The sequence below is a fragment of the Carettochelys insculpta genome, chromosome 8 (genome assembly GCF_033958435.1).
Source record: "Carettochelys insculpta isolate YL-2023 chromosome 8, ASM3395843v1, whole genome shotgun sequence".
Classification (NCBI taxonomy): domain Eukaryota; kingdom Metazoa; phylum Chordata; order Testudines; family Carettochelyidae; genus Carettochelys; species Carettochelys insculpta.
This window is the reverse complement of record NC_134144.1, coordinates 66,235,586-66,261,864: the sequence shown is the minus strand read 5'-3', so window position 1 is coordinate 66,261,864 and position 26,279 is coordinate 66,235,586. Positions and strand designations below refer to the sequence as shown.

General features: G+C 40.8%; 1 protein-coding gene across 1 annotated transcript in view; it reads left to right on the top strand.

Annotated features, from left to right (window-relative positions):
• SLC49A4 (solute carrier family 49 member 4) overlaps nucleotides 1-26,279 on the top strand; it is a 103,681-nt gene that overhangs the window by 19,345 nt on the left and 58,057 nt on the right. Inside the window, exon 2 of the mRNA XM_075001064.1 lies at nucleotides 7,961-8,054. Within this exon, the coding sequence (XP_074857165.1) occupies nucleotides 7,961-8,054 (94 nt within the window). The remainder of the gene's footprint in view (nucleotides 1-7,960; nucleotides 8,055-26,279) is intronic.

Genomic DNA, 26,279 nt, shown 5'->3' with positions numbered 1-26,279 from the left:
AAGACAACCATTTTCCAGCCCAAGCCTTTTGATATATGAAAGACACTTGCTACCACAGTTATTAACAGTAGTTTAATGAAAGAATATTGAGAGTCAGCCATGCTAGTTGAAACTGAGTTGAAAATTATACTGTGGCATTGCCTTACCTTATATGCTCGGTGGGGTATGGACCTGCATTTTTAGCTGTCTTTTTACAGTTCTGAGCAAACTATCAGTGTTTGTAGTATGATAATCTGTACAGTTTAGAAATGGTTTAGATGCTAATTGTGCTCACGTCAAAAATTGGTCATATCTCTCTGGAACCTTGTCTTACTCAAGGAAAATTAGCTGTTGCTGGCAACTGGTATCAGATACGGATTGTATTCGGTGGTTTGCTGAAATTGTTACTGAGGCATTTTAAGATGACAGATGAAATTATCTTCTAAAAACCTACATCTAGCAATTAACAAACAAGATACTTATGTTTTGACAAATACTAATAGTCAAATATAAAGAGTATACAAATATGTGATTACTTAACCTTTCTGCTGAAACGGAAAATCCATTTTCTATCTTGAAGAAACTCCAAAGTGTAGAAATCTGGTAAACTGCACAGATTCGTAAGCAGTTTCCCTTTTGATGATCACTAAAGCCAGTCTGGGCTGGTGTTTAATGTGCTGGGGGTTGCGCGTGAAATATTACTATACTTTTGAAGTTGAAAAACTCTGCTCCAGTGTGGTGGTAGAGTTGGGATTAGTCAGAATTAAGGCATCTGACTTGCTGGTCTCTGGCAAGCAAAACATGTAAATCCAGTATATGAATAGTTCCATACAAGTAAATTTCATCTTTCCCTTGTTGCTGTTCTGATTCCTGCACAGTAAACAGTTCAGAGTGCAGCCACCTAACATGAAAAATATATGCTTGCAGAGATCTGAGGGTATCAAATGGAAAACGTGTTTTTGGAATCCCATGAATCTTTTTGGATAAATTCAAGTTTCTCTACACTTGTATTGACATCAGTTTGCTGACATTGTTGATACCATCAAAGAATAGATGCTTACATGTTATTCAGTTTTCTCTTTAAAAAAAAAAAAGCAGTCAAGTAGCACTTTAAAGACTAGCAAAATAGTTTATTAGGTGAGCTTTTGTGGGACAGACCCACTTCTTCAGACCATATCCAGACCAGAACAGACTCAATATTTAAGACACAGAGAACCAAAAACAGTAAGCAAGGAGGACAAATCAGAAAAAGATAATCAAGGTGAGCAAATCAGAGACTGGAGGGGCGGGGGCGGGGATCAAGAATTAGATTGAGTCAAGTATGCAGACGAGCCCCTATAGTGACTCAGAAAGTTCCCATCACGATTTAAACCATGTGTTAATGTGCCGAATTTGAATATAAATGTCAGTTCGTCCACTTCTCTTTCTAAAACGAAGCGATAATCTCTCTTCAGTAACACACGTACCTTGAGGTCATTGACAGAATGGCCCGTTCCATTAAAATGTTGACTAACTGGTTTGTGGATCTGGAGTGTTTTGATGTCTGTTTTGTGCCCATTGACCCTTTGTCTAAGGGAGTTAGAAGTCTGTCCCATATACAAAGCATCCGGGCATTGTTGGCACATGATGGCATATATGATGTTAGTAGAGGAGCATGAGAAAGTGCCCATGATTCTGTGAGTAACCTGGTTAGGTCCAGTGATGGTATTTCCAGAGAAGATATGTGGACAAAGCTGGCAGTGGGCTTTATTTCAGGGAAAGGTCCCAGGACTGGTGTTCCTGGGATATAGACTGTGGCTGTTAGTAAGGATCCTCATGAGGTTGGGAGGTTGTCTGTAGGAGAGAACAGGCATGTCACCCAGGGCCTTCTGGAGTGTAGCATCCTGATTAAGAATAGGTTGTAGGTCTTTAATAATTCGTTGCAGTGGTCTGAGTTGGGAGCTGTAGGTGATGACCAGTGGTGTTCTGTTCTTGGCTTTTTTGGGCCGATCTTGGAGTAGCTGGTTTCTGGGTATGCGTCTGGCCCTGTCGATTTGTTTTTTTACTTCTCCTGGTGGGTAATTCAGGTTAATGAATATTTGGTAAAGTTCTTGTAGTTTTTGGTCTCTGTCAGTTGGATCAGAGGAAATGCGATTATACCTAAGAGCTTGACTGTAAACAATGGATCTAGTCACGTGTGCAGGATGGAAACTAGAAGGGTGTAGATGAGTATAGTGATCAGTAGGTTTTCGGTACAGTGTGGTACTGATCAGGCCATCCTTGATTAGTACTGTAGCATCCAGGAAATGTATCTCTTAAAGGTTCATGTGCATCTTGGTCTGACACATCTTCCCAAAATTAATCAAAAGTTTGATGCTTTTGATAAATTTATTCTGTTTCACAAATCTGAATACAAAACCAGTATTATTCATCTTGGTTTGAAGAACATCAGCTAATTCTTCTGTCACTTCAGATCTACTGTCCAGAGGCAAAGGAGAAACATAAACTGAAAATCATCAAGCATTGTCAGAAAAGTCTTGGTTGAAACGAAAGTTGAGTGTTCAGATTTGCTGGATTTTACTGTACACTTCTGAAGAGTTTAAGCAGAGCTTCTCTTCTTTGCTTAGTTTATGGAATCCTTGAGTGAAAATTCCACCTTGAGACTATATGAAAAGCCATACTTGGTTAGACCAATGGTCCATCTAGCCCAGTATCCTGTTTTCCGGTCAGTGCCATATGTTTTAGAGCAGGTGTGTGTAAACTGGGGGGTGGGGGCATGAAATTTCAAAAGGGAGGTGCAGCACAATTGGCTTCTCCTGTCCCCTTCTCCCTGTGGGGGCTCTCCACTGTATCCTGCAGCCACTTTCAACTCAGCTGCCTGCATCCCTGCCTCTGTCTGCTGTTGGCAGAGGGTTGGCTTCATTTACAGTCCCTGTCTCCTTCCCCCCACCTTGTGGTGAGTACCTTTGCAGCCTTCCTGGCCTAGGCTGACCTCTGCTGCCAGCCCTCCTGCCCCATAGGGGGCCACTGTCTCCTGGGAGTGCTGGACCATTCATCTCCCAGCCTGAGCAAGCTGAGAAGCACCTGTAGCAGAGGCAGCTGAGTGGGGATAAGCTTCTAGTGGGACAGCACTTTTGTTCAGTTTCCGAGACAGTTCAGGTTTCTATTTATTTATTTATATTTTAAGTGTAATTATGTTGATCTTTTGTTCTTTTCTTTAACTTTCCCCAGGAGGTTGATGGGGGATGAGCTCTTTAAACAGCAGAGACCTGATACCCCCCCCCCCCCCAAACTGGAGAATGGGTGGGATGGGGTCTTGAAGTAGCAGTATACAGAGCTTTTATATATATAAAGCACTCTCCAGTTCATTGAATTTTTTGAAATATGTTACTGTTTTTAGGTACAGTAATCCCCTGAGATATGCGCATTCAGAATAAGCATATATCCCATTTATGTGAGAGGGGTGGGGGCCAGTGCCATTGGGCGGGGCGGAGAGACCTCACAGCCCTGTGGCAGCCAGCTGGGCAGGGCCCGGCCAGCAGAGCAAGCTGTGTGAATACCTGCTGAGGGGGTGGAGATGCCTGCTGCCCTGCAACTGGCGCCTCCTCCCTTTCCCCAGCTGCATGATTATCTGACAGATGTGCAGCTGGAGGGAGCAAGGGAGAAGGTTATTAGCCTGGTTCCCAGCTCCCTGCTTGCAGGAATGGGAAGCTGACCATCCATGAGCTCATCAGTTTCGTAGGTGGCACAAGCAGCCAGAAGGCAGGAGTGGGGAACCATGCAGCAGCAGCCTGGCTCCCCTCCACTTGCAGAGCCTGGAAACTGAGCAGGGCAGCAATCCTGGTCAGTTTCCTCGCTTCAAGGAGTGGTGGGGAGTCAGGCTGCCCCTGGTTTCTGGCTCCCCTCCACTAACTGGTGAGCTGGTCAGTTTCCCGACTCCTGCATGCAAAGTAGAGCTGGAAACCAGGCTGTATGAAAATTCGAGTTACTCTGAGGATTGCAGAAACGCAACCCTCTGCATAACTCGAGTATTTACTGCATGTATATTTGCATTTATTACTGATTAACAAAGTTTTTACATTCTACCTACTTATTTGCTTACATGTGCTGAATTTTTTTTTATATGAACATACGTGAAATTTCCATTGGTTCAGATTACATATGACAGGTTGGGGGTCAGCTAATTTCAGGGACGATCTCTTTTGAAGCCTGTTAAAGTCCTGGTATTGAGGTATGTATAGAAGGCTGTCTTTGTTTCACTATGTTTTGAAGAACTTCAGCCTGCGAGGGCGATGAAGGGAAAAACACATTCATTCCTTCTAAATGTTTTTAAAATATTTTTAAAAGAATCTGATACTGTATGCTGTAAAACTGAGGGCAGGATTTAGAAAATGAATGTAGCAATGAACAAAAACTACACAGGAGAACGTCACAAATGTGTTTCTGAAGATCAATTACATGACCAGCTGTTACTTCTACATCATCCTGTGTCTGAGCTACCAACTTATCACTGAATTTAAACTTCATGCACATTAGTTCAACTTAATGGTAAAGGCCAGATGCAATTAATTTGTTTCTAACAGTAGTAAAATTAACTGGGCGTTCTGCAACTTCATGTAAGGCAGTATAGTCAAAAGCTGAGACTTACCGGTGATATATATTTGAGGTTTCATCCAGTAAAGTAACAAACGGTTTTCTTCAGTTTCTTTGACAAGGACATTAAATTGGACATTACTTACTGCTGCAGTTAGATCATTTTGAATTCTGATTGTTTCAGAAAATACATTGCAGGTTTACAGGTGGTGCTTGAGTAATGTTTGAACTCCCTGACTAATTCTAAATTTTTTACATAACTATCCTCACTCAAAGAATTGTTCGATTCCTTATACCCAAGAAATGTTAGTTCTTGTTTTCTAAGATGACATACAATACAGATTAATTGTCAGAATTAGGCTATTTCGCAATGTTTTGTCATGTCAGTAATTCACTGTTGTTCATCTAACTGAAGTTCAGTGCAAGCTTGTCCCAATGTTTATAACTGTATGCAGGATGCTAGGGTATTGCTGGCTTCTTTCATGATGTCTGAATTTTTTTAGACTGTTCAGGCCATTGTATCCTGTTCTGTTCCACGCTTTCTTTTCAGTGACAAAAAAGTAGATGGATTCAGCATTACAGGCTGTTACTGCATATTATACACTTCAGTGAAACATTGTTTCAGCTCTTTTCCTGCATTGTGATATTGCAGTTTAGGTTTTGACCTTTCACTGTTATTTCTCTTAGCTATGTAGAAGAGGCTCTCAAACATCATTAATTACTATAAAACCTCAAGAGGGAGGATCAAAGCTTACCTGAACCCCACTGCCCTTGGGACGAGATGTTGAGTGGATAAAGCTGAAACCTAAGGGCTTCAGACCAAAGCAGGGGGTCTGTAACCTGAACTTCATGGCCCAGGGTTTCAGCCCTGGGTCCCAGTAAATTGAAGCCAGCCCATGCAATCCAATTAAAGAACCACTTTGGGGTCCCTAAAGTTTAAAAAAAATGCTTCATTATACAGTCTCTTGCACTAAATTAACACATTTTGTGCTAAACTGATCAAAAGTTTTTGCCACTAGCCTTCTTCTGTCACAGATTATTCACTTGTACACTTGCTTGCCTTGTGTATTCTATTTTACATTAGTAGTGGGAATTTGAACTGGCTTGGTCTGTAGGATTGTACTGATGAGGAAAACAAAGTAACCGTGATCGCTGCCATTCCCTGCCTGGATGTACTTGATAGCCTCTTTAATTTCCACACTTCTGTTTTCCCATTAATGAGGATTCATACAGCAACCTGTGTTGAACTTTAATCTATGCCATAAACTCCTACAGAGAAATAGTGTTGTGCAAAGTGCAAGCTAGTCAAAGTGTATATGATATAGAATGGAAGAATTTATAAAATACAAGCAAATAAAAAGCTAGGTCACACCACATGGAGGATGCTGTTTTAAAATGTCATCCTTCTCCATGCTCATTTGGGTAAGGAGATTGGACAGAAGGGGACGACAGACAGTTAGTTTTTTAGGGGGCACAAAAAACTTACCTTGCATGCATAGATGGCACACTCCTGTTGCAATTAGGGCTGGACTTAGTTAATTGTGTGTTTTAAGTAAGAATGAGGGTTGCCAACTCTTCAGGATCATCTTGGAGTCTCTCAAAATTAGAGATTGTGTCACGGGATGAAACCTTCAGGAAAAAATGGCAACTCCCATAACAATATAGTTCATAAATGGTTACGCCCAGAATCTATACATGTTTATAGAAAGGGAGTTTAGAACAAGAAACATTTATTAAGATTTCTTATTTGTCTAATAGTATTGAAGTTTTAAGTAATTGAATAATTAAGGATTTCTTTTTATTCTGCTAATCTCTACTCCCTGGGACACAGGAATCCTGCAACATGGAATGCTTTTTTCTGCTGCGTATTAACTTTAAATTGTATGGCCATGTAGATATTAAATTCATGGTTATGTATTTATGAAATTTAAAACTGCTGTTTCGTTCCTTATATACTGTATTTCATAAGGCTATCAAGACTCAACTCTGTCAAGATATATCTGTTTTCCTTCTGTTTGCTGGTAACAAACATATATTTTGTATAATTTGTTAGTCTTTAAAGTGCTACTTGACTGCTTTTTTGTTTTGATATATTTTGTGGTATGCAAACTGTTGGAAAATGAAATTACAGCACTAAGGATGAAAGTGGTTGTGATCTAGCAGCTTCTTAATCCTGAATCACAGGTATGGAGGGAAAATATTTAATGAATCAGTCAACTGTAACTTATTTTTAATGTATTATACATACAACCTCTAACAGCTTCATGTGAACACATCTAAACTTTGTCTTAGTGTCAAGGACTTCAAAGGAAGCAACTTTTTCTAGTGAATAATTCTTCAAGTGAGTCATCATCATTACCAATAACCAAGGGCTCAGTGCCCATTGGTGTCTATGCCTCTCTCATTATATCCTTCCATCTTTTCCTGTCCAGCGTGGAGTGGCTTAGTTTCTGGAGACTAGCTCTGCAACAAGCCACTATATCATCTACCCACTCTCTGTAGGGCCTGCCTCTCCTATCTGAACCATCCATTATGCTGAATACCATGGTCTTGATTTTTTGTTCTTCGTTCATTCTACAGATATGCCCGAATAGCTGTAACTTGTGTTATATAACCTTCGGTAGGTTCTCTTTTGGCTGTATCTTCCTATATAATTCCTTGTTGGTGACCTTCTGCATCCATCCTATTATCAGGATCTTTCTCTTGAATGCCAGTCTCCTTCTCTTTGAATTTATCACCCGTCTCACATCCATACAACATGTTGCTGGATACACACATTTTCAAGATGAGCTTTGTTCCTGTGCTAATCGTTTTGCTTTTCCAGATCTTATCCATCCCCTTCAAACTCGCTTGCTTTCACTATTCTAGTCGCTATTTCCGTTTTACAGTCTAAATTATATGTTACGTTGCTCCCCAGATATGTGAACTTCTCTGTGTTCTCTAGTTCAATCTCATCCACACTGATCTTCCTTCCTATTTCCTCATGTGTATTCCAACAGGTGTGTGTGCATGTGTCCTGTGCACAATGATTGGAGAATTTTTCCCTTAGTGGTACCTGTTGGGTTGACTGTGGAGTCCCCTGGCATGGGGCCTTTAAGGCGTGGTACATAGGACCTATATGGTTTGTTCTCTTCCCAAAAAAATGCTTATATATGATTGACCCTGATCTTACAAAATACTTAAAAGTTTGGAGCTTTGACTATGGAGAGGTCTCTATTACATAATGTGAAGTCATGGTTGAGATCAGTAATAACAAGGCTTCATGGTTGTGTAGGTATGTGTGAAAACAATGGTGTGTGTCAAAAAGTGATTTCATGTTACATGTGTGCATGTATTAAGCTTCATTCTTAGCAGTATTGCTGCATTATTTTTGAAAATAGTAATGTATTGCAATTTTTGTTTGTCCTAGGTCTCAGAGTAACAATGTTGTTAACATCCTCCCTCATGGTGTTAGGAGCTGGCCTCAGATGTGTACCACTATCAGACCTAACAATAAGGAAAAAGTAAGTGGAGAATGTGTGTGTATGTGTGTGTGCACGCTTGTTTTGAATGCCCCTGTTTGCACTGCTCTTCCAGTGCAGAATAATGTCAACAAAGGTTTCCCATATCAGACTCTCATCTACAGAAACACCCATTCAGCTGAAACTATCTGTAACCCTTCTTTCTTGGCTTCTCAGAATTGACTTCAGCATGACTGCAAAGGAATTTCTGAATGTCAGTTAATCTAGCCTTACAACACACCTGTGAGGATAAGCATTACTTTTAGTTCTACAAATGAGGAAGTCAAAGTATAGAGAGATTAAGAAACTTGCCCAAGATTGTAAAGTTATTCAATGCATATGAAATGAAAATGTTATTTGTTTGCAAATGTCAACTAAATTGTTTACATTTTATATTTGGATTTGCGAGATCAAACACTAAGGCAAATGAGCTAATATGAAAGAACTTCTTTTCAAGTAATATATTATAGTTCTCATTCCTAGGAAATACATGTTTTAAAAAATACTTTCTAAGTGATTGAAATATATCCTTACCATATTGGCTGTGGCAGAGATGGGAGTAGAAGGTAGTACCTGAAAGCCACACAAGTGCATAATGTTCAGCTGGGCCTTTCTTTAGAATATCTTAAATTTGGAAGTCTTATTTTTATGGTCGTGATAAATGATTTTGTGATTCAGCCATCTTTACCTGTTTTTATACACTCTTGACAATAGGAGGCAGCATAGTAACACAGTTTTGTACTTTTTTTTAATCTTCAGAAAAGTATAGTAACATTGACTCTTGAATATTTGTGTGTTGTATGTGTGTGTATCCTATTGTCTAGAAAAGGACTTTATTTAAAAGGAATTTTTAGATTGAGTTTCTAAAGCAAGAAGAGACTTGCAGTGGTGTATTTAACCTCATGTCTTTCTGCTTTCAGTAATCAGAGCAGGACAAGTGATTTGCTCTAGGACCACATATATATGCTTTTTGTGGATCATTCAGTAGATGGCAGCGAAGGTGAAGGAACTTATTTAATTCTTTCTTTTAGCCTTTCTCCTGAATTTCAGCCACACGCATGCTAGTGCAGAATACTTGAATTGCTCCAAAATAAAATATTGCTAAGGAAACTTTTCTGCTGAGTAAAGAACAGTGTGTTTTATTTTTGAAATGTCACATACATTGGACGACGGAGATGTACAGACTGTGAATCATATAAGGTATAAAGAGAGCGTTAGATGGTTGAGGGGACAAGTAGTGAGAGAAGACACCTTAGGCCACTGATTAAAATCCAGACGAGGTCAGTAGTGAGTAAAGTTGCTATCAAGGCATGTTCTTCCTGCTGGAACATCCTGAAACGGCGTTCCAGCACCTTTGTTCAAAAACTGGCTGGTCAGCTTAGTCCAAGACACATCTGTCTCTTTAAGAGCCATTTGCAGCTCCTGACAAAGCTGCCTTGGCTGACTCCTTCTCCACTTCTGGCCCTCTCTGAAATGCCGCCAGCCACATGGAAAAGCAGGGCAAGGCATCAAAGGTAGGAGGTGAGGTGGGGGATCAGAGGGTGATTTGAGGGCTGAACAGGGGGGAGGAAGTCTGGTGGTTAAGCTTTGGGGTGGGGCTGAAGGACTGCACTGGGGGATAAGCCTGGGAGGGCATCTTGGGGGCTGTGTGTGTGGGGGGCGGTAATCCACCAGGAGTGGTTGGGGCCTGCCGTGGGGGTGGCTCGAGGGCCAGAGGAGGGGGTTGGACCCTCCGGGGGCAGCTAAGTTGCTGGGGAGGGCAGCTTGGGGCCCCCCCCAGGACGGTGGTTAAGGTGCCAGGTGCAGCTTGGGCCCAGCATGGGGCTGCCTGGATTGCATGCAGAGAATTAAGCCACCAGGGTGTTATTTTGGCCCCCTGGGGGGTGGTTAGGGCCCCAACAGGAGGCAGCCTGGACCCCACATGGGGCAGTTTGGACCCCAAGTTCTGCCACCTATTTTTCTAGAAAAAAAGCACGGGTTACCATCATCTGATGACTGGTTTAATGAACTAAGTGGAAAGTGTTGATTTAATTCCAGTTCTCAGGTGAGAAAAATGTATATTTTTTAAAATAAATCCAGTTATAGCTCGTCTGATAAAGTGGTTGTTTGCCTTCCAAAGCTTATGCTCCAAAAAATCTGTTAGTCTATAAGGTGGTACAAGACTTCTCATTGTTTTTGTGGCTACAGGCTAACAGATCTAACTCTCTGAAACTTCAAAACAAAAAAGCAGTCAAGTAGCACTTTAAAGACTAACAAAATAATTTATGAGGTGAACTTTCGTGGGACAGACCCACTTCTTCAGACCATAGCCATACCAGAACAGACTCAATATTTAAGGCACAGAGAACCAAAAACAGTAATTAAGGAGGACAAATCAGAAAAAAATGATCAAGGTGAGCAAATCAGTGAGTAGAGGGGTGGGGGTGGGGGGAAGGTCAAGAATTAGATTAAGCCGTGTGTGCAAACGAGCCCCTATAGTGATTCAGAAAATTCGCATCCCAGTTCAAACCAGGTGTTAATGTGTCAAATTTGAATATAAAAGACAGCTTGGCTGTCTCCCTTTCAATAGTGGTGCAAAAATTTTTCTTCAGTAACACGCAAATGCTTAAGTCATTAACAGAATGGCCCACTCCAGTAAAATGTTGACTAACCGGTTTGTGGATGGAGTGTTATGTCTGTTTTGTGCCCATTAACTTTTTGTCTAAGGGAGTTAGAAGTCTGTCCAATGAAACTTGCTATAGTTTTAACTGAAACTTGTTATAGTTATACCTGATATTAACAATCTTTGTTGCTAGTTTCAGCAGGTTATGCAAGGAATTGAATGAGCTGCAAAGTGAGATTAAAGCATGTTGCTAAGGCAGCATGGAGAGTTGTCTTAGCTGATTACCCTTTCTATGCCTGTTCTGTGGCTATGTGACAGTATTCTATCTCCACCTCTGTCGGTCCAGTATCTCGCACCAGCAACAAAAATTAAGTAATTCAGAAATGTGTCAAATGGTTTTAAAAACAATGAAATGAAATATTTTCTACTCTTTTTCACCTCTGACCTAGTAGACCAGCTGCAGTAGGCTTACAGAGCACATGAACATCATAGATAATGTATTTTCAAACTACAGGGTTACCTGTGGAACAACTTTTGTGGAGAGGATTAGATTAATGTAGAATCACCCTTTTTTGAGCACTGTTCCACCATGTCTACAAAGAAGGGACAAGAGGAGAGAGAAAAGCCCAATTCCCTAAAGATGTTTTTCTCACCAAGAGCTTCTTAAATTGGGGAAGGGCAAGGACTCCAAGACTGGACGAAGACCAATAAGGATATTATCATCCAGACCCAATTTACTTGGGAAGCTTTTGGCTATCAAGGTGAGGTGTGCTACTGAAAAAATATACATTGATTGGTAGCCTGAGCAGAATCCTGACAGAGGAAGTTTCTTATTTAATTTATTTGTGCTGTGAAATTATATATAATCTCAAATTGAAATTAGTAAAGTTGCTAGATATTTTGTTTGCTCTGTAGGAGTAGAGAGATTATTTTAGGCCTTGTTGCTCTACCTACGGAGATAGTTTGGTCTTTTAGACTATGTGCTAAAATCATGCGGCGGGTTAATTATTTCCTAACTCTGTGAACTTAAGCTGTCTCCTTATTGTAGAATCCTAATGACAGCTTAACTTTTCACACCATACATACAGCTACCTTATGTTATCTTTGCATTTTGAGGCAGAAGACTTAAAGCCAAGTTATATCAATTACAAGAAATCTTATATCCAGTAAAATTGTGCTTATTAGATAGGCATTCTTGGTTTATGCAATCTTATTTTTAAATTTTGTTACAGTGGCTGTGTGCTTTTCAACCGTGCTGTTATTCCAATTACTTGTATACATAAATATGATGTGAACTTTCATTAATCCATAGGATTAATATGTTATGCCTTGTCAATATTTAAATAGTTTTGCCATGCCACATATAGTTGCTGTATATGAGAGTTCTGGATTAGAGAGGTTCAACCTGTACTGTCTCAGCTGACTTGTGTTCTTTCTGCACAGCCATAGTGCTAAGATGTGTAATGTGACTTGCGTTTGACAAAATGTGAAGTTCAGAATTCAGTTTGTGTGACTGAGAAATTACGTTCTGGGTCTGTTCCCAGAGCAGTTGATCATTCTGGTGAACCAACAAGCGAGAGATCTGAGGGCATTAGCAGGACTGTCAAGCTAGGACTCCATGCTGAAAGAATGATAAATCTAACAGAGGCTGGACTTGAAGAGCATGAAAGAAATGGGGAGGCAAAGTTGTTGACACGAGGCTTGTAGACGCAGAGTACGCAGTGGTGCTGAGGATTGGTGTGATCTCACCTCCATGTAGTTAATATGTAATAAATTAAATATCCGTTGTTACATTTAAAGTAGCAAAAAAACTCTATTAAATGTGTGTAGGATCAGACCAGAAACATCTAGACCTTGTCATATAATTGCTGTTATGTGTTTCAGAGAGATTATGGTAAATTTGTAAAAAGATTATTTAAAACTAATTTCTAATTTGAGGAAAGCCTTCTCACTTCTTATACAGATTTAAATTGAGTTTCTTCTTCTCAGTTTGTATTAAATCTAAAATATTTGTGATTGATCTGAAGGAAAATCTTCTCCATCCACCAGACATCAATATTTATTCTACTTGTACAAACAGACTAAAGACTTCCAAATATTGTATGTAAAATGGAAATGCTTAGATTTTCTTTATTTTTGTTTCAAAAGTATTTCAATAGAGACACCTGCTTACAAGAGAGAGATTTTACTAGCTACACTGGTATAATTATGCTCATACAATAACACCAGAATAAGTGTATTCACATTAACACACTTACAACTGTAGATACCTAATAACTGTTAGTTTAAAAATGGCTTTTTCAGATTAGCATAGACCGCATCCAAAATGACAATACCAACCTTGAAAATTAATGTTATTGTAATGGAGTAACAGGAGGCACAGAATAGTTATAACAGTATAATTATATGGCTATAACTTGCACCCTATCATATAGAGGTATAGTTTGCCCATCAGGGCTGATTTCGATTTGAGGGCCAGCCTTGGAGTGTTAGAGATTCATCATTTCTCAGGTTTGGGCTGTAGTGTAAGGCTCAACTCATTAATATTCTTACAAATTTACTATAATATCTCATGGTGATATTTGGAGAGAAGACTCGAAGGAAATGTAGAGTAACATCACGTTCTTTTAACTTTTCATGTGACAGCCTTTCCTTGAGACTTTGTTTTTCATTTCCTGTGTCTCATAATTAGGCAATGACGCAATTGTTTGTTTTTGAGCATACAGGACCTCAGGTGATATTGGAGTTTATAAAATATTTCACATTTAGGAAATTTAGCCTGCATTTGTATTGCTTAAGACACTGTGTCTTAAACTTTCTGAGACCACGGAACACCAAACAATAATTTTTTTTAATGTGGAATACCTATGAAAATTTCCTTCAAAAAATTGTCCGACAAAAAAATTAAAAAAAATGAACGAGAAGCAAGTACAGCAAAACCAAAATGAAGTATTTTAATTAGGTATCAAAGCAGTGAAGAAGTAACATTGTATCTTGTTTTAATAACAGAAAATATGTACCATCAGTGTATGATATTGAAGTGTCAGACACTCATGGCACACCTGTGAGTTGTTCACGGAAGACCAGTGTTCCATAGTATATAGTTTAAGAAACTCTGACCTAAGAGGAGAGAACCATCCCTTATTACATGGTTTGAGAAGATCTTTAATAGGACTGAAAACGTTTATGGAATTGAACTGTGTTTGTTTAATTTTACCTCAGTAGTCTCTAACAAACATTGAAAAGAAGCTTCCATTTTATGTGGCCCGTCTTTCAAACTTGGATAAAGCTTTGACCAAAAAAAAATGTGTTTTTTCCCCTTAAGTATATGACAGCTGTGATGGCTGTACAATAACATGGTGTTATGATGTGAGTGAATTTGTCACTGTACTGTCAGGGGTCACGCTGTACTGTTATGTTGTTGCCTTTTAACTGTCAAGTGTATCTGACAGAGATGTCAGTGTCTTGGCCTGATATTGCAGTGTTTGTTTCACTGCAAATCCTTGTCTCTGGCAGGCTTTCAGTAATATTAGTTTTAAAGTAACTACACTTTTTTCAATTATTTTAACTTTAAAAGCACAATCCCTTTTTCTCCCAAATTTACCATTTTTTTTTCAACACAGGTAAGAAATGTACCCAATGTGGTGTCTGAGAAATATTTGTCCTGATGTCTGTCATTTCAAAGTCAGCTTATTCTCTAGTAACATGATAGATTGTGATGAGGCTGCAATAAATACAACAGATGTGATGTGAGCTGAGATCCTAATGAAAACTGTAGGTGGTGTATTTATAGGCTTTTTTTTTCTGTGCTGCCAGTGGTCATGTTCCACACTATGACTCTGCTATACTGCAAATTTCTATCTGTAATGATTCTTTTTACTAAGAAAAATGTCCTTACATTATCCACATGTATCAGTGACTACATGGGTCTAAAACAAACTAGAAAACACCAGCAACAACAGTCCCTGAATATCCAGACAGCACAAAGCTATTGGTTTACAAATACATCATTTAACTAGAAGATTCAGCCAGTGTTGCTTGGATCCTTTGGGGCAGAGGCTTGGGCAGTGGAGGAGTATAGGAGTCAAGAAAGAGAGTTAAGAGGTGTGGGGTGGCTCAGTACAGGGCCTGTGGGTGCATGGTGGCTGCACCACAAAGCCAGCCCTGGGGGGTGGGAGCCATACTGCCCAGCTGCCAGCATTGCTCCCCAGGGTGTCAGAGACTGCACTGCCCAGCCAGCAGCTGCTCAGCAGTTCTCTGGTGCTCTCAGGGTCATGCTTGCTTGCTTGCTGCCACCCTGTGGTCATTCTGGAACATAACTGTCTCTGCTACCGGAACCCTCTCTTTCCATTTTAGAAACAATTGTATTCCACACACATCCCATTGTCCTGGCACAACTGAACCCTGACCTTGTTTTAAATTATGATGAGGAAGCTACATACCAAATTTGGTGGTCCTAGCTCTTATCATTTAGGAAGAGTTCTTGAACAAATGGATACAATGACACATACAAAAACTCTCTCACATAGGAGACTTACCTGGCATTGCCTTGGTATATGGAGATACACATCTCAGAGCTGAAAGGGACCTCAGGAGGTCATAGAGTCCAGTCCCCTGTCCTCTTGGCGGGACCAAGCACCATTCAACCCCCGCTCCCTTTTTTTTAAATCTATTTTCCCCAGATCCCTAAATGACTTCCTCAAGGATTGAGCTCACAATCCTGGGTTTAGCAGCCTAATGCTCAAACCACTGAGCTGTTGTTCAGGGTAGGGAGTGAGTGGTGTGGGGGTTGCAGGAGACAGGCATGGGCTTTGGGGATGTTGGGTGGCAGGACAGGAGGCTGGAGACATGAGAGTTTAAGGTTTGGAAGGTGAGGGGGGACTCAGGGCAGGAGGTCCTATCCGGCAGGACCTTCTCTCTCTCCCTCCTCTCCCTGGCTAGTAGGGGCCTTTTCTTTCCCCACAGCTTCCGCAGAGGGCCCAGAAGGTGCTACTTACCTGGTCTTATGGTAAGCAAGATGTCAGAGCCCCAGCCCTGCTGTCCAGTGTGTTGGTGCAGCTGCCACCAGTGGCCACTGTCAGTATTGTATCCCTTCCTTTCACATTCCTGCTCTCTTCCCCCTTTCTTTCCATGTTATGGAAGATAGTTCCATTCCCAGCACTTCCCATTTTTCTGGGTACAACCAAACCCTGACCTTACTTTATTTATGTTTAGGGTGAGCAGAAAGTGTATACCAAATTTGATGATCCTAGCGCAGTGGTCTGCAGGCTGTGGCTCTAGATCCTCACGTGGCTCTTTAAGGACTATGTTGTGGCTCCTTAATTGCAAAGGTTTTTTTGTTTTCTTTTTTTTTAAAAAACAACTCCTGATTATTTTTGATAAATGGTGAACATCTAAAAGCCCAAAGAACAACTCATATGTAAATATCAAACAATATGTGATCTCAAAACGCTGGACGACTTTCCCGTTAATATGTGCAGTGCATTTTGGGGTAAGATAACTGTATCTGTGTTTTGATTATGTTGCTAATAAAGTCTTGATTTTTAAAAGGAAAAGGAAGCTTGTGGCATTCCTGCTGTGAAGGGCAACACATTTCTTTAAGAAAAAATAATAAAAGAAATTAAACATGAAGTAAAAATGGCATAAGTAAAGTGGGTTCTGGAGTGAAAGTCAGGCAGACAGAGGTAGAAGTACACACATGTAAAGTGTGAGGAAACAAAGTATGTAAAAAGTTTGTGAACATCCTACAGTACATGCATTACAAATCATTGTGTGTGCACTGTTCTTAAAATAGGGGTTACAAAAAGTATGGTTTGACATAATTTAAGACCATCTTGTATTCACATGCCTTGCGCCTCTTGAATTATTGAGTTTTTTGCTGAATTAGGAAAAAAAAAGGCTTTTCCTGTTATTTTGGTTGCTTACTCCATCCTAGGTCTTACAGTTTAGGAAAAATTCTTGAACAGACTGATTCACAGATGCACACACACACACACTCTAATATTGATATAATGATGATGACAGTCTTGAGAGTTAACATGTATGTACAAAATTAATTTAATACAATAAATCCTTGATTTACATGGGTTACGTCCATCCATGTTTGAAATGTGCTTGGAGATCCTCATGTTTGTTTCCAGTAGCTAACACAAAGCATTAATCACTCTGTGAATTCCAAAGAAGGCACCATCTGTTCTAAATGAGTTGAGTAATGAAAATTAACATGGGTTAAATAATTCACTGCCTATGAGAATGGGAAACTTTCCTTTCTGAATATTTGTACTACAAAAATTCATTTATTAAAGCAAGTATAATGGCCGGTAAATAATTTGCCAATTATGAACAGAATGTGACTTGATACAGTGTTGTTTTTCCTGAATCAGCACCTGGGCAGATTAATGCTTCTGCGGCTGCTCATTTGCCAAACAGCAGAGAATGAAGCTAATGAAACACTAATTAATTATTTTCAGTGCCTCTATTTTAAAAATGTGGTTGGCAACAAAACTATCAAGAATCTTTTCAGTTGTTATTTGAGACTGTAAACAGCAACAGAAATAGGTATGATGGCATTTGAGAGCAGCAAGGACTTCTTTCTTCCAGCCTCACAGAAGTTGGAGAAGAATATAATGAAATGAATACGTCCTGTGCTCTTTCACATGGCTCTGAGAGAAGGGAGACAGTCTGCTCCTTTCCGCTTCAAGTAACTATATGAAGCTAGAGCTTCAAATTTACCAGATTCTAGTCAAAGACCAATACAAAGGATGACCCTTCTAGAAATAATTGCCAGGTTTTAAATACTGATACTGTAACTGTAACAAATATGACAATATCCTGGATCAAACTTACTGAATCAAATTAAACCTTATTAAGTTTAAGTATTTTAGTAAATCATTGTATTAAAATAGCAAATGTTTATCTATTACTGAGGGATGGCATGTATCTTCTCAGTGGATGTAGACCACAGAGCTCTAGAAGCTAAGAACTCAGAGGTGCACTGTAAGAGCAGTCATTAGGCTAATTTAGTCAGGTTGTAACATTTCCATGAGTTACCCCCACTTGGTGAGAGGCTTACATATATTGGTTCAGGCAGGATTCCACAAGAGCCAACACAACACATAAAGAAAGAACATTTGGGTAAATAGCCTGAGATAAAACAGACTCAGGGCTTTCCTGAGCCCTGCAGATGGCCAACCCTGAAACACATGCTTCTAGATACATAAGACATTGAGCAGGAGTGAGACCCAGGATTGTTGAGTGCAGTCTTACATGAACACAAGCACTCCCATCATACAGTTGCACTCAGATCTGAAATGAAGCAGACCTCAGACTCAAAGATGATATGGGACAACTCATGATCATCTTGTATGACCTCCTGCAAATTGCAGGCTATAGAACCTCACTCACCCACTCCTGCAACATACTCATATCCTCTGGCTGGATTACTGAAGTCCTCAAATCATAGTTTAAAATCTTAAATTACAAAGAATCCATTATTTACAGTAGTTCAAACTTGCGCGTGATCCATGCGTTAGGCTTCAGATAGAGTGAAACACCCCCCCCCCCCCGAGTCTCCATCAATCTGATCTGTGGGAACATTCTCTTCTGACCCCAAATATGGCAATTAGTTGGACTCATAGCATGTGAGCTGCAAGACTGTGCTGGGTGAAGGTCAGATTGCGTAGCCTCCCCACTTGTGGCTTGGTTTGCTGCATCCCCAACTCCTTTCTTGGCTTGCGGAGTCCAGAGCATGTGGCCCATGTAGCTGGCCACTTTGAGCCTGCCCAAGGCTCCCTCTGGGCCATGGAAGAGTAGCAGCAGGCCAGGTTCAGCCCATGGGCTGCATTTTGCCTCACCTCCTATTAGAATCAGACCTGCACTTTCTTCCATTTGAAAGCAAAACCAGAGCAATTAATGATTAAGTCTGGGTTAAATGTCATATAAATTTTTTCTTTCATAATTTTTTTCATGATCATGATGAAAAGCATCACATTCTTGTTATATTTTCTGTTGTTTGAACTCAATACTTGCTACATTGCTTTGTACCTGAAAATACTTTCCCAGTATTCATCTAGCTAATGTAATCTGAGAGCAGAACAGAGCTGAATGCAGAATCAATCAGAATTCAACTGTTAGGTGTCAGGTCTTAAAGATGTTTTCCAACTGGGTTCAGAACTGAACTAAAATTCTTTTTCAGTCCTTGGCTTTCACACAAAAGACATTTTGCATTACAGAATCAAACTTAAATTACGGTTTAAGGCTGGGGAGAGAAAAAAGTAGTTGCTCTTTGCTCCTTTTTGATAACAAAAGCCAGGAGAATATGAGGAAATAATGGGAACAAATGCTTCTAATCTTAGAGCAATTTTTAGTGCTGGTCTATTGGAAATAGGTCTTGATAGTCTTTCAGACCAAAATCTAGTTCATGGATAGCAAGACATTGTAACGAACAGCAAAAACCCTGTTACTATTGTGTTCATATTTCTCTGCCATCTGTATTAGCTGGTATATATTTGTCTCCCAGAGTATTGTAGCAGATTACTACAGAATGCACCGAAACACATTTTGAGTATGTTTTCCATCTCTGTTGAAAGTCAAGCTAGAGAAACAGAGAGAAACAATGAAAATAATCTCCTTTTCTTGAAAAGTAACTTAATTTAAGCAAGTTCATGAATAAAGGATAAAATGAAGTTAAGAATAAAATCATAGGCGGATAAATTAGAAGCAGGCAACATTCAGGAAGCAAAAATAGTTGAGAATAAAGTTTTGAAATTTATAAAATATTAGCATTTGAAAATAATATGAAAACACTTGCAAAAGAAATCGCTTGTATAATAGGATAGCAGCAGGCTTTAGAGAATACGAAGAGGCAAATTGAGCTTTGTCATGACTCCTCAGGGGGTTCTGGGGTTATAATGTGGGTAGTCACAGGCTGTCAATCTCCACTCCAAACCCCACTTTGCCACCAACATGTATAATGATATTAAATACATACAAAAGTTTTTAATTTATAAGGGTATTTCACACAGGGGCTTGCTAAGTAAAAAGTTTCACCAGTACAAAAGTTTATGAACCACTGATATAGTCAAAAGTAAATGCATAGACTATAGGGCTGATCTGCTTGCTTGCTTAGAGATTCTTTTTTCCTTATGGTTTGATTATATGTTTATTCTACAGTAGGTTACAAGAGATTTATTAAAATAGTTTGGCTACAACACAAGGGATCTACAGGCCACATCCTGTATGTTGAGCTAAGGCAAAGTGAGCATATCTGTGTGTGGGACCTTTAATTCAAATAACTCAGTGTCTCGAACATATGTAAGGGATCTTTCAACTAGATCATGGGTGTCCAACCTTTTGGCTTGCCTGGGCCTCATTGAGTGAAGAGGAATTGTCTGGGGCTGCATATAAAATATATAATATAGTTAATGTATATAAATCACATCATAATGTTAAAAGTTTACGATCTTGTGGGGCCGCATTACTAGCTGTCCAGGGCCGCAGGTTGGACACGCCTGAACTAGATAGATAGTAATAAGATAAAGCAACCTTTAGTGGCATAGGAGCATCCAACTATACCCTCCAACTTAAAAGGTACATCACAGTTTAGAAAGACCTCAAATAATCAGGCAGGACAGAAATAGCAATTGTCAGATATAACCTCTAAAGTGGTTATGGTAAAATAAGTTGAGATCAATGATACATTGACCTATAGGGGGGAAAAAACCCACCACCATTAGCCAGGTGAGGAAATAAAAATAAGGAGCAAGGGAAACATCCCTTTATTAATCTGCATCAAACATGGTGTAACGTACTACAAAAGTGACATCCCAGCCAAGAGGCAGCAAGGAGAAGGAAATGTGGTCCTTGGGAGGCACCAGAATGATGTCCACTGGTGATGACGAGGAGGATGCTGGATAGTGCTTCTGGTTGTTCTAGAAGGGATGGAACAAGTATTTGAAAGAGTAGGTACAGTAGTCTCAACTTTTGTGAGGGTTCCGTGTTGAGAACCTTTGTGAATGTTGAATTTCACAAATATGGCAGCTGCTCCTGCCCGGAGCCCGGCTGTCAGGGCTCCTGCCCGGAGCCCAGGGGAAGCGGTGGCCACCGACGCTCCCTGCCTGGGGCCCCAGAGGAAGCAGTGGCCATTAGCGCTCCCTCTGCTTGGGGCCCTGTGGAAGTGGCTGCTTGTGACTGCTCCCGAATAATTGAATTCGCAAACCTTAGTGCGAATGTTGAGACCTACTGTATACGTTCCCTATTTATCTTAAGTTGGGGCATTTGTGACTGTGCTAAATATATTAATTAATTTACTATGAATTTGAGAGCATCTGTGCATTTGTGTCCATCCATCTATCTATATGTGAGTCTGTTTGTTCAAGAACTCCTCCTAAATGGTAAGAGCTAGGTCCACCAGATTTGGTATGCAGTTTCCTCTTATAACTTGAAGCAAATTGAGGGTGTCAGGACAATGGGATGTGCATAGATTGTGATTGTTTCTCATCAAATGGAAAGGCAGGGGTCTGGGAGCTGGGAAAATTTATACTCCAGAATAAGCATAAGTGGCAACAAGTACGGGGGGCAGTTATACTCCAGAATAACAACAGAGAGTCAGCAAAAAAGCATGCCCCTGGCAGCTCTGGAGAGCTACAGAGCAGCTACTAGCTGGGCAGCGTGGCCCAAGACAGCAGCCGCCAGCCACTGTGCTGAGCTCCCTCACCCCCCCAACGTCCTGTCCTGACTCCTGTATTCAACACCCCCTGTTCTGACTTCTGTGCCTGTCCCCATGCCCTGAAGTACCTAAGTAGTGCTGAGTGTATCTTCTATAGGTTGAACCTCTCTAAGATGGAAGTCTCTCATCTGGCAACATCTGTAATCTGGCATAATTTTAGTTAGGTGGACAAGCTAACTGGGTCATGGGTGTGGTCAAGCTTCCCGTGGTCCCATAAAGTTTGTTTATAGCCACCAATCCTCACTTTCAATGTTCTGTGCTGTTATTTAGCTGTAGTTTACTTCTAAATGTCTCCTAAGAGCCCTGTAAGCAGTGAAAGTACTAGTGATGTGTTAGACAATATTGAGCTCTTGTGGTCTGGCAAATTCTCGTGTCCAGCACTGGTCAGGTGCCAAGGGTGCTGGACCGGAGAGGTTCAACCTATAGTAAACTATATTTTTAGATATACGAGAGTGCCTATCGTGTGAATTAGGCAACTGTGAACATCAGGGTTCCTAATTATAGAATAATTTAAATCCTGGGCCTGAGTCTGGGACAAGAACCTGTCAACATTCAGCATAACTGGAAATTCACAAGTAATCTATATGATTAGTATACAGTCTAAAGATTGGCCAGGAAGTTAAAAAGATGTCATACTAATGGCAGGGAGCGGGCGGGAAGAGAACACAGGATGAAGAAAATAAACTGAATAGACAGATGAAGTCTTCAAAAAATTTCCACCTTTTTGGATAATATACTGATCAAATCATGTCTCCATATTGACTTTGTACAGTGAACTGATTATTTTTATGTCTCTGAAGTTGTGCATGCAAATTGTAAACCTTTACAAAGGTAACAGGTCTTTGTTTTGAAACTTGCGCAAAGACAACACACTGCTTCTTAACCCATTTGGGATCATTATTTCAGGACTGCTGTAAACTCTGCTGAATCATGAGCACCTTGGTGATGGTTGCTGGAAAAACTACTCTTGCTTTGGCAAGGCATTTTTCAGAGTTTCATCTCTGTGTCCAAGTTTGTCTTAGTATAGTTTTAGTGTAAGTATTGTAAATGATACTACTGTAGATAGTTGGAACCCTTCTTTTATTGTTGAGACTGCCTTCATCTCTGGAGCTGGCCAGGCCTTGGTTCTGGCCTTCAAACCTTCTACCTCCAGTGCAAAGCTGTGCCTGTGGTGGCTCTCACTCCAAGACTATGTCTACACGTCAGAGCTATTTCAGGATACCCCAGTATCCCAAACTAGCTACTCAGCCTCTTTGACATGCACCTGCTATTGCTGCACTGAACTCCACTTGACACTGACCCCTGCCATTCACAGGCTGTGGGCCCCATTAAGATAGTTGAGGCTGGTGTAATGGAAGAAGCCCACTCTTGCCATCACCTTTTCCTTCTTCTCGTCAGATGCCATCATGGGACTGAGTAGCTCACTGCCACAAGATAACTTTGTAGTAGATCAGGAGTATAAAAGCTAATCTGGGGCTAGAGATTGAGGAGCTCAAGGAAGCATCACACAGTCTCATTTACATTTTGGCTGCACCAGCAACATCTCAGGTGGCCCTATCCATCAGTGAGGCTGTCACTGTCAGAACTGTCTGGTGTTGTCAGAACCCTATGGCAGACTTCACCTTCTCTCCTGGCTCCAAATAGGATGGCTAGATAGAGCAAAACAAGTACTTACCCCCAAACAAAAGGGGTCAAATACATTCAATGTTTGGGGTAAAATTTGACAGTTGACTCTACCTGCATATCTTGAAGCAGTAAGTCCTCTGCTGGAGAGATGTGATTACAACTTGTAGGACTCCTTGTACAAATTTACAGTGTCTTTGTCTCAGAAATCAAGGCAGGAATTTTCTGACCTCTCAAAGGAGGGAAAGAGTGCTGCCAGATCTTCACTCCAGGCATCATGGGACACAGACAGCACTATAAAACAAAAAAGCAGTAAAGTAGCAGTTTAAAGACTAACAAAATAATTTATTAGGTGAGCTTTCGTGGGACAGACCCACTTCAGACCATAGCCGTACCAGAACAGACTCAATATTTAAGGCATAGAGAACCAAAAATAGTAATTAAGGTTGACAAGTCAGAAAAAAAATGATCAAGGTGAGCAAATCAGAGAGTGGAAGGGCGGCGGGGGGAGAGGGGGAGTCAAGAATTAGATTAAGCCAAGTATGCAAAAGAGCCCCTATAATGTCCCAGAAAATTCACATCCCAGTTCCAACCACGTGTTAATGTGTCAAATTTGAATATAAAAGTTCAGCAGCCTCTCTTTCCAAAGTAGTGTGAAAATTCCTCTTTAGTAAGACACAAACTCTTAAGTCATTAACAGAATGTCCCACTCCATTAAAATGTTGGCTGACTGGTTTGTGGATCAGGAGTGTTTTTATGTCTGTTTTGTGCCCATTAACTCTGTCTAAGAGAGTTTGAAATCTGTCAAATATACAAAGCAACTGGGCATTGTTGGCACATGGCTGGGTCATTATAGGGACTCTTTTGCATATGTGGCTTAATCTACTTCTTGATTTCCACCCCACCCCACCCCTCTACTGCCTGATTGGCTCACCTTGATGATTTTTTTCCTAATTTGTGAACATTGATTACTGTTTTTGGTTCTCTGTGCCTTAAATATTGAGTCTGTTCTGGTATGGCTATGGTCTGAAGAAGTGGGTCTCTCCCATGAAAGCTCACCTAATAAATTATTTTGTTAGTCTTTAAAGTGCTACTTTACTGCTTTTTTGTTTTGATAGTATATAGACTAGCATGGCTTTTTCTCTGTTACTTACAGACAGGATTATAGTTTCTGCAGTGTCCATGAGACTTAGCTCTTGACTGCAGTCCTTGGGGTGATTTCAGGAGGGTAAGCCTTCGATTCAGGACATCCCCTTTGAAGGCTTGTCATGGTTTTCAGCACAAACAGACACAAGAATCCACAGCTTGAAGCACTCAAGGGCTGCCTTCCAGTCTCTAGACATCTGTAGTCCTATCTACTTTGAAGAAGCACTTCAGACCTCAACAGCTGGTCTGTTTTTAGGCTCTGCCACCAAGATTGGCCCTGTTGAAAAGATGAATCAGAGGTTACAAGTGCCATCAACTACTTTTGTCCACCTCAGGTTTGTTGCCAAGGTCATATAACTATGCCAGTGGGCCCAAGCATGCCTGTTGAAAGTGTGGTCAAGGACACTATAACAGTTCCTACTTTGGATTCCGCTGCCCCTCCTTGTTTTCAGACTTTTCACACCTCAGCCTGACTTGGTCCCACATCACATGGGACCACTGGGTGATAAATACAGTGGTAGATGGTGATAACCTTCAGTTTTCCTACAGCCCTCCTTCCTATCCTTCATCTTGACCCCCTTCAGGGATCCTTCTCATGAAAAATTGCTAGCCTAAGAGATGCAAATCCTCTTAAGAATGCAGACCATGGAAGAGTCACCTCAAAAACTGAGAAGGAAAGGGTTTCACCCCGATGTTTGTTAATCCCAAAGGCCAAGGGAGTGGGAGGGCCTTCATCCCATCATTTGTGTGCTGCATGGCCTCCTTGGCATCCATTCCTTTAGTCCACAGGATGGGTATACTACCTTCAACATAAGAACACTTACTTTTACATTTCTCTCTTCCACAGCCACAGAAGATTCCTCAGATTTATCATAAACCAGACCCATTACTAGTTCATCCTTTTCCATTTGGTCTGCCTATAGCCCCTCTGGGTTTTACAAATGCATTGAGGTGGTAACAGCCTTCTTCAAAAAGCAGTGTTCAGATTTGCCTGTATCTCAATGACAGCTGATCAAGGGTCATTCAGAGGCCCAAGTAAAGAATAACATAAGCCCTAGTCCAAGCCACCTACCAAGCACTGAGCCTGTTGATAAATGAACGAACGTTGATTCTGATGCCAGTACAGGGAATGAAATTTATCAGGGCAGTGCTTTACTCAGTGCAGGCCAGAGCTCCCTTCCAGAGGCTCAAATCCAGACCATGCAAACTCTGATATGCAAAGTCATGGCCCACCCAGTCACAACAGCCCAGGTTTGCCTCATGCTATTGGGAAATGTGGATGTATTTGCTTGTGTGGTGTGGTGTGCAAGAGTGTGTTCCTGCAGGAATGTTGAGCATCAGTATACTCACCAAACAGACACCACTTGAACTCAATAGTTATTGTTCCTGGTCCACATCTCCCTCAACTGGGTAAGGAACCCTGGCTGACAATGGCAGGCATACCCTTTGTTGCACCTTAGTTTTCCATGTCCCTAGTGTTGAGCACTTCAGGCCTACTGGGGAGCCCACCTTTATCACCTCAAGCTGTGGGGCCTGTGGTCCCAGGATGAGCTCTCTCTTCATAAAAATATCAAGGAGTTCAGAGCCATCCACTTAGCTTGCCAAGTGTTTCTTTTCCAAATTTCAAGCAGAGCAATGTGAGTATTGATGGACAGCACGACAGCCTAGCTCTACATCAGCAAGACTCCTCCACCCTAGGTCAAGAGGCCATCAATTTATGAGATTTCTGCATGAAACACTTAATCTATTTTGAGGCTTCCTATCTTCTGAGAGCCCAGAAGGCCCTGGCACATCATAGCAGCAAATCTCTCCTCCTACCATGAGTGGCCCCTTCCTCCAGAGGTGTCTAGGTGCATTCTCCAAAGGTGAGGATCTTCCCAGGTAGACTCATTTGCAGGCAAGCAGAACAAAAAACGTTACTAGTTTTTCTGACTGCACAGCACAGCCCCAGGTCTCTGTCAGATGTCTTCCTGCTTTAATGGACAGAGCTCCTATATTGTGCATTTTCTCTAGTTCCTCTATTACACAAGCTCCTTTTAAAAATCAAGCATGACAGAATGAGTGTTATTCACAGAGGCCTGCCAGAGGTATATGAATGTGGCATGCTGTTAAGCTTATCAGCAGGACTCTT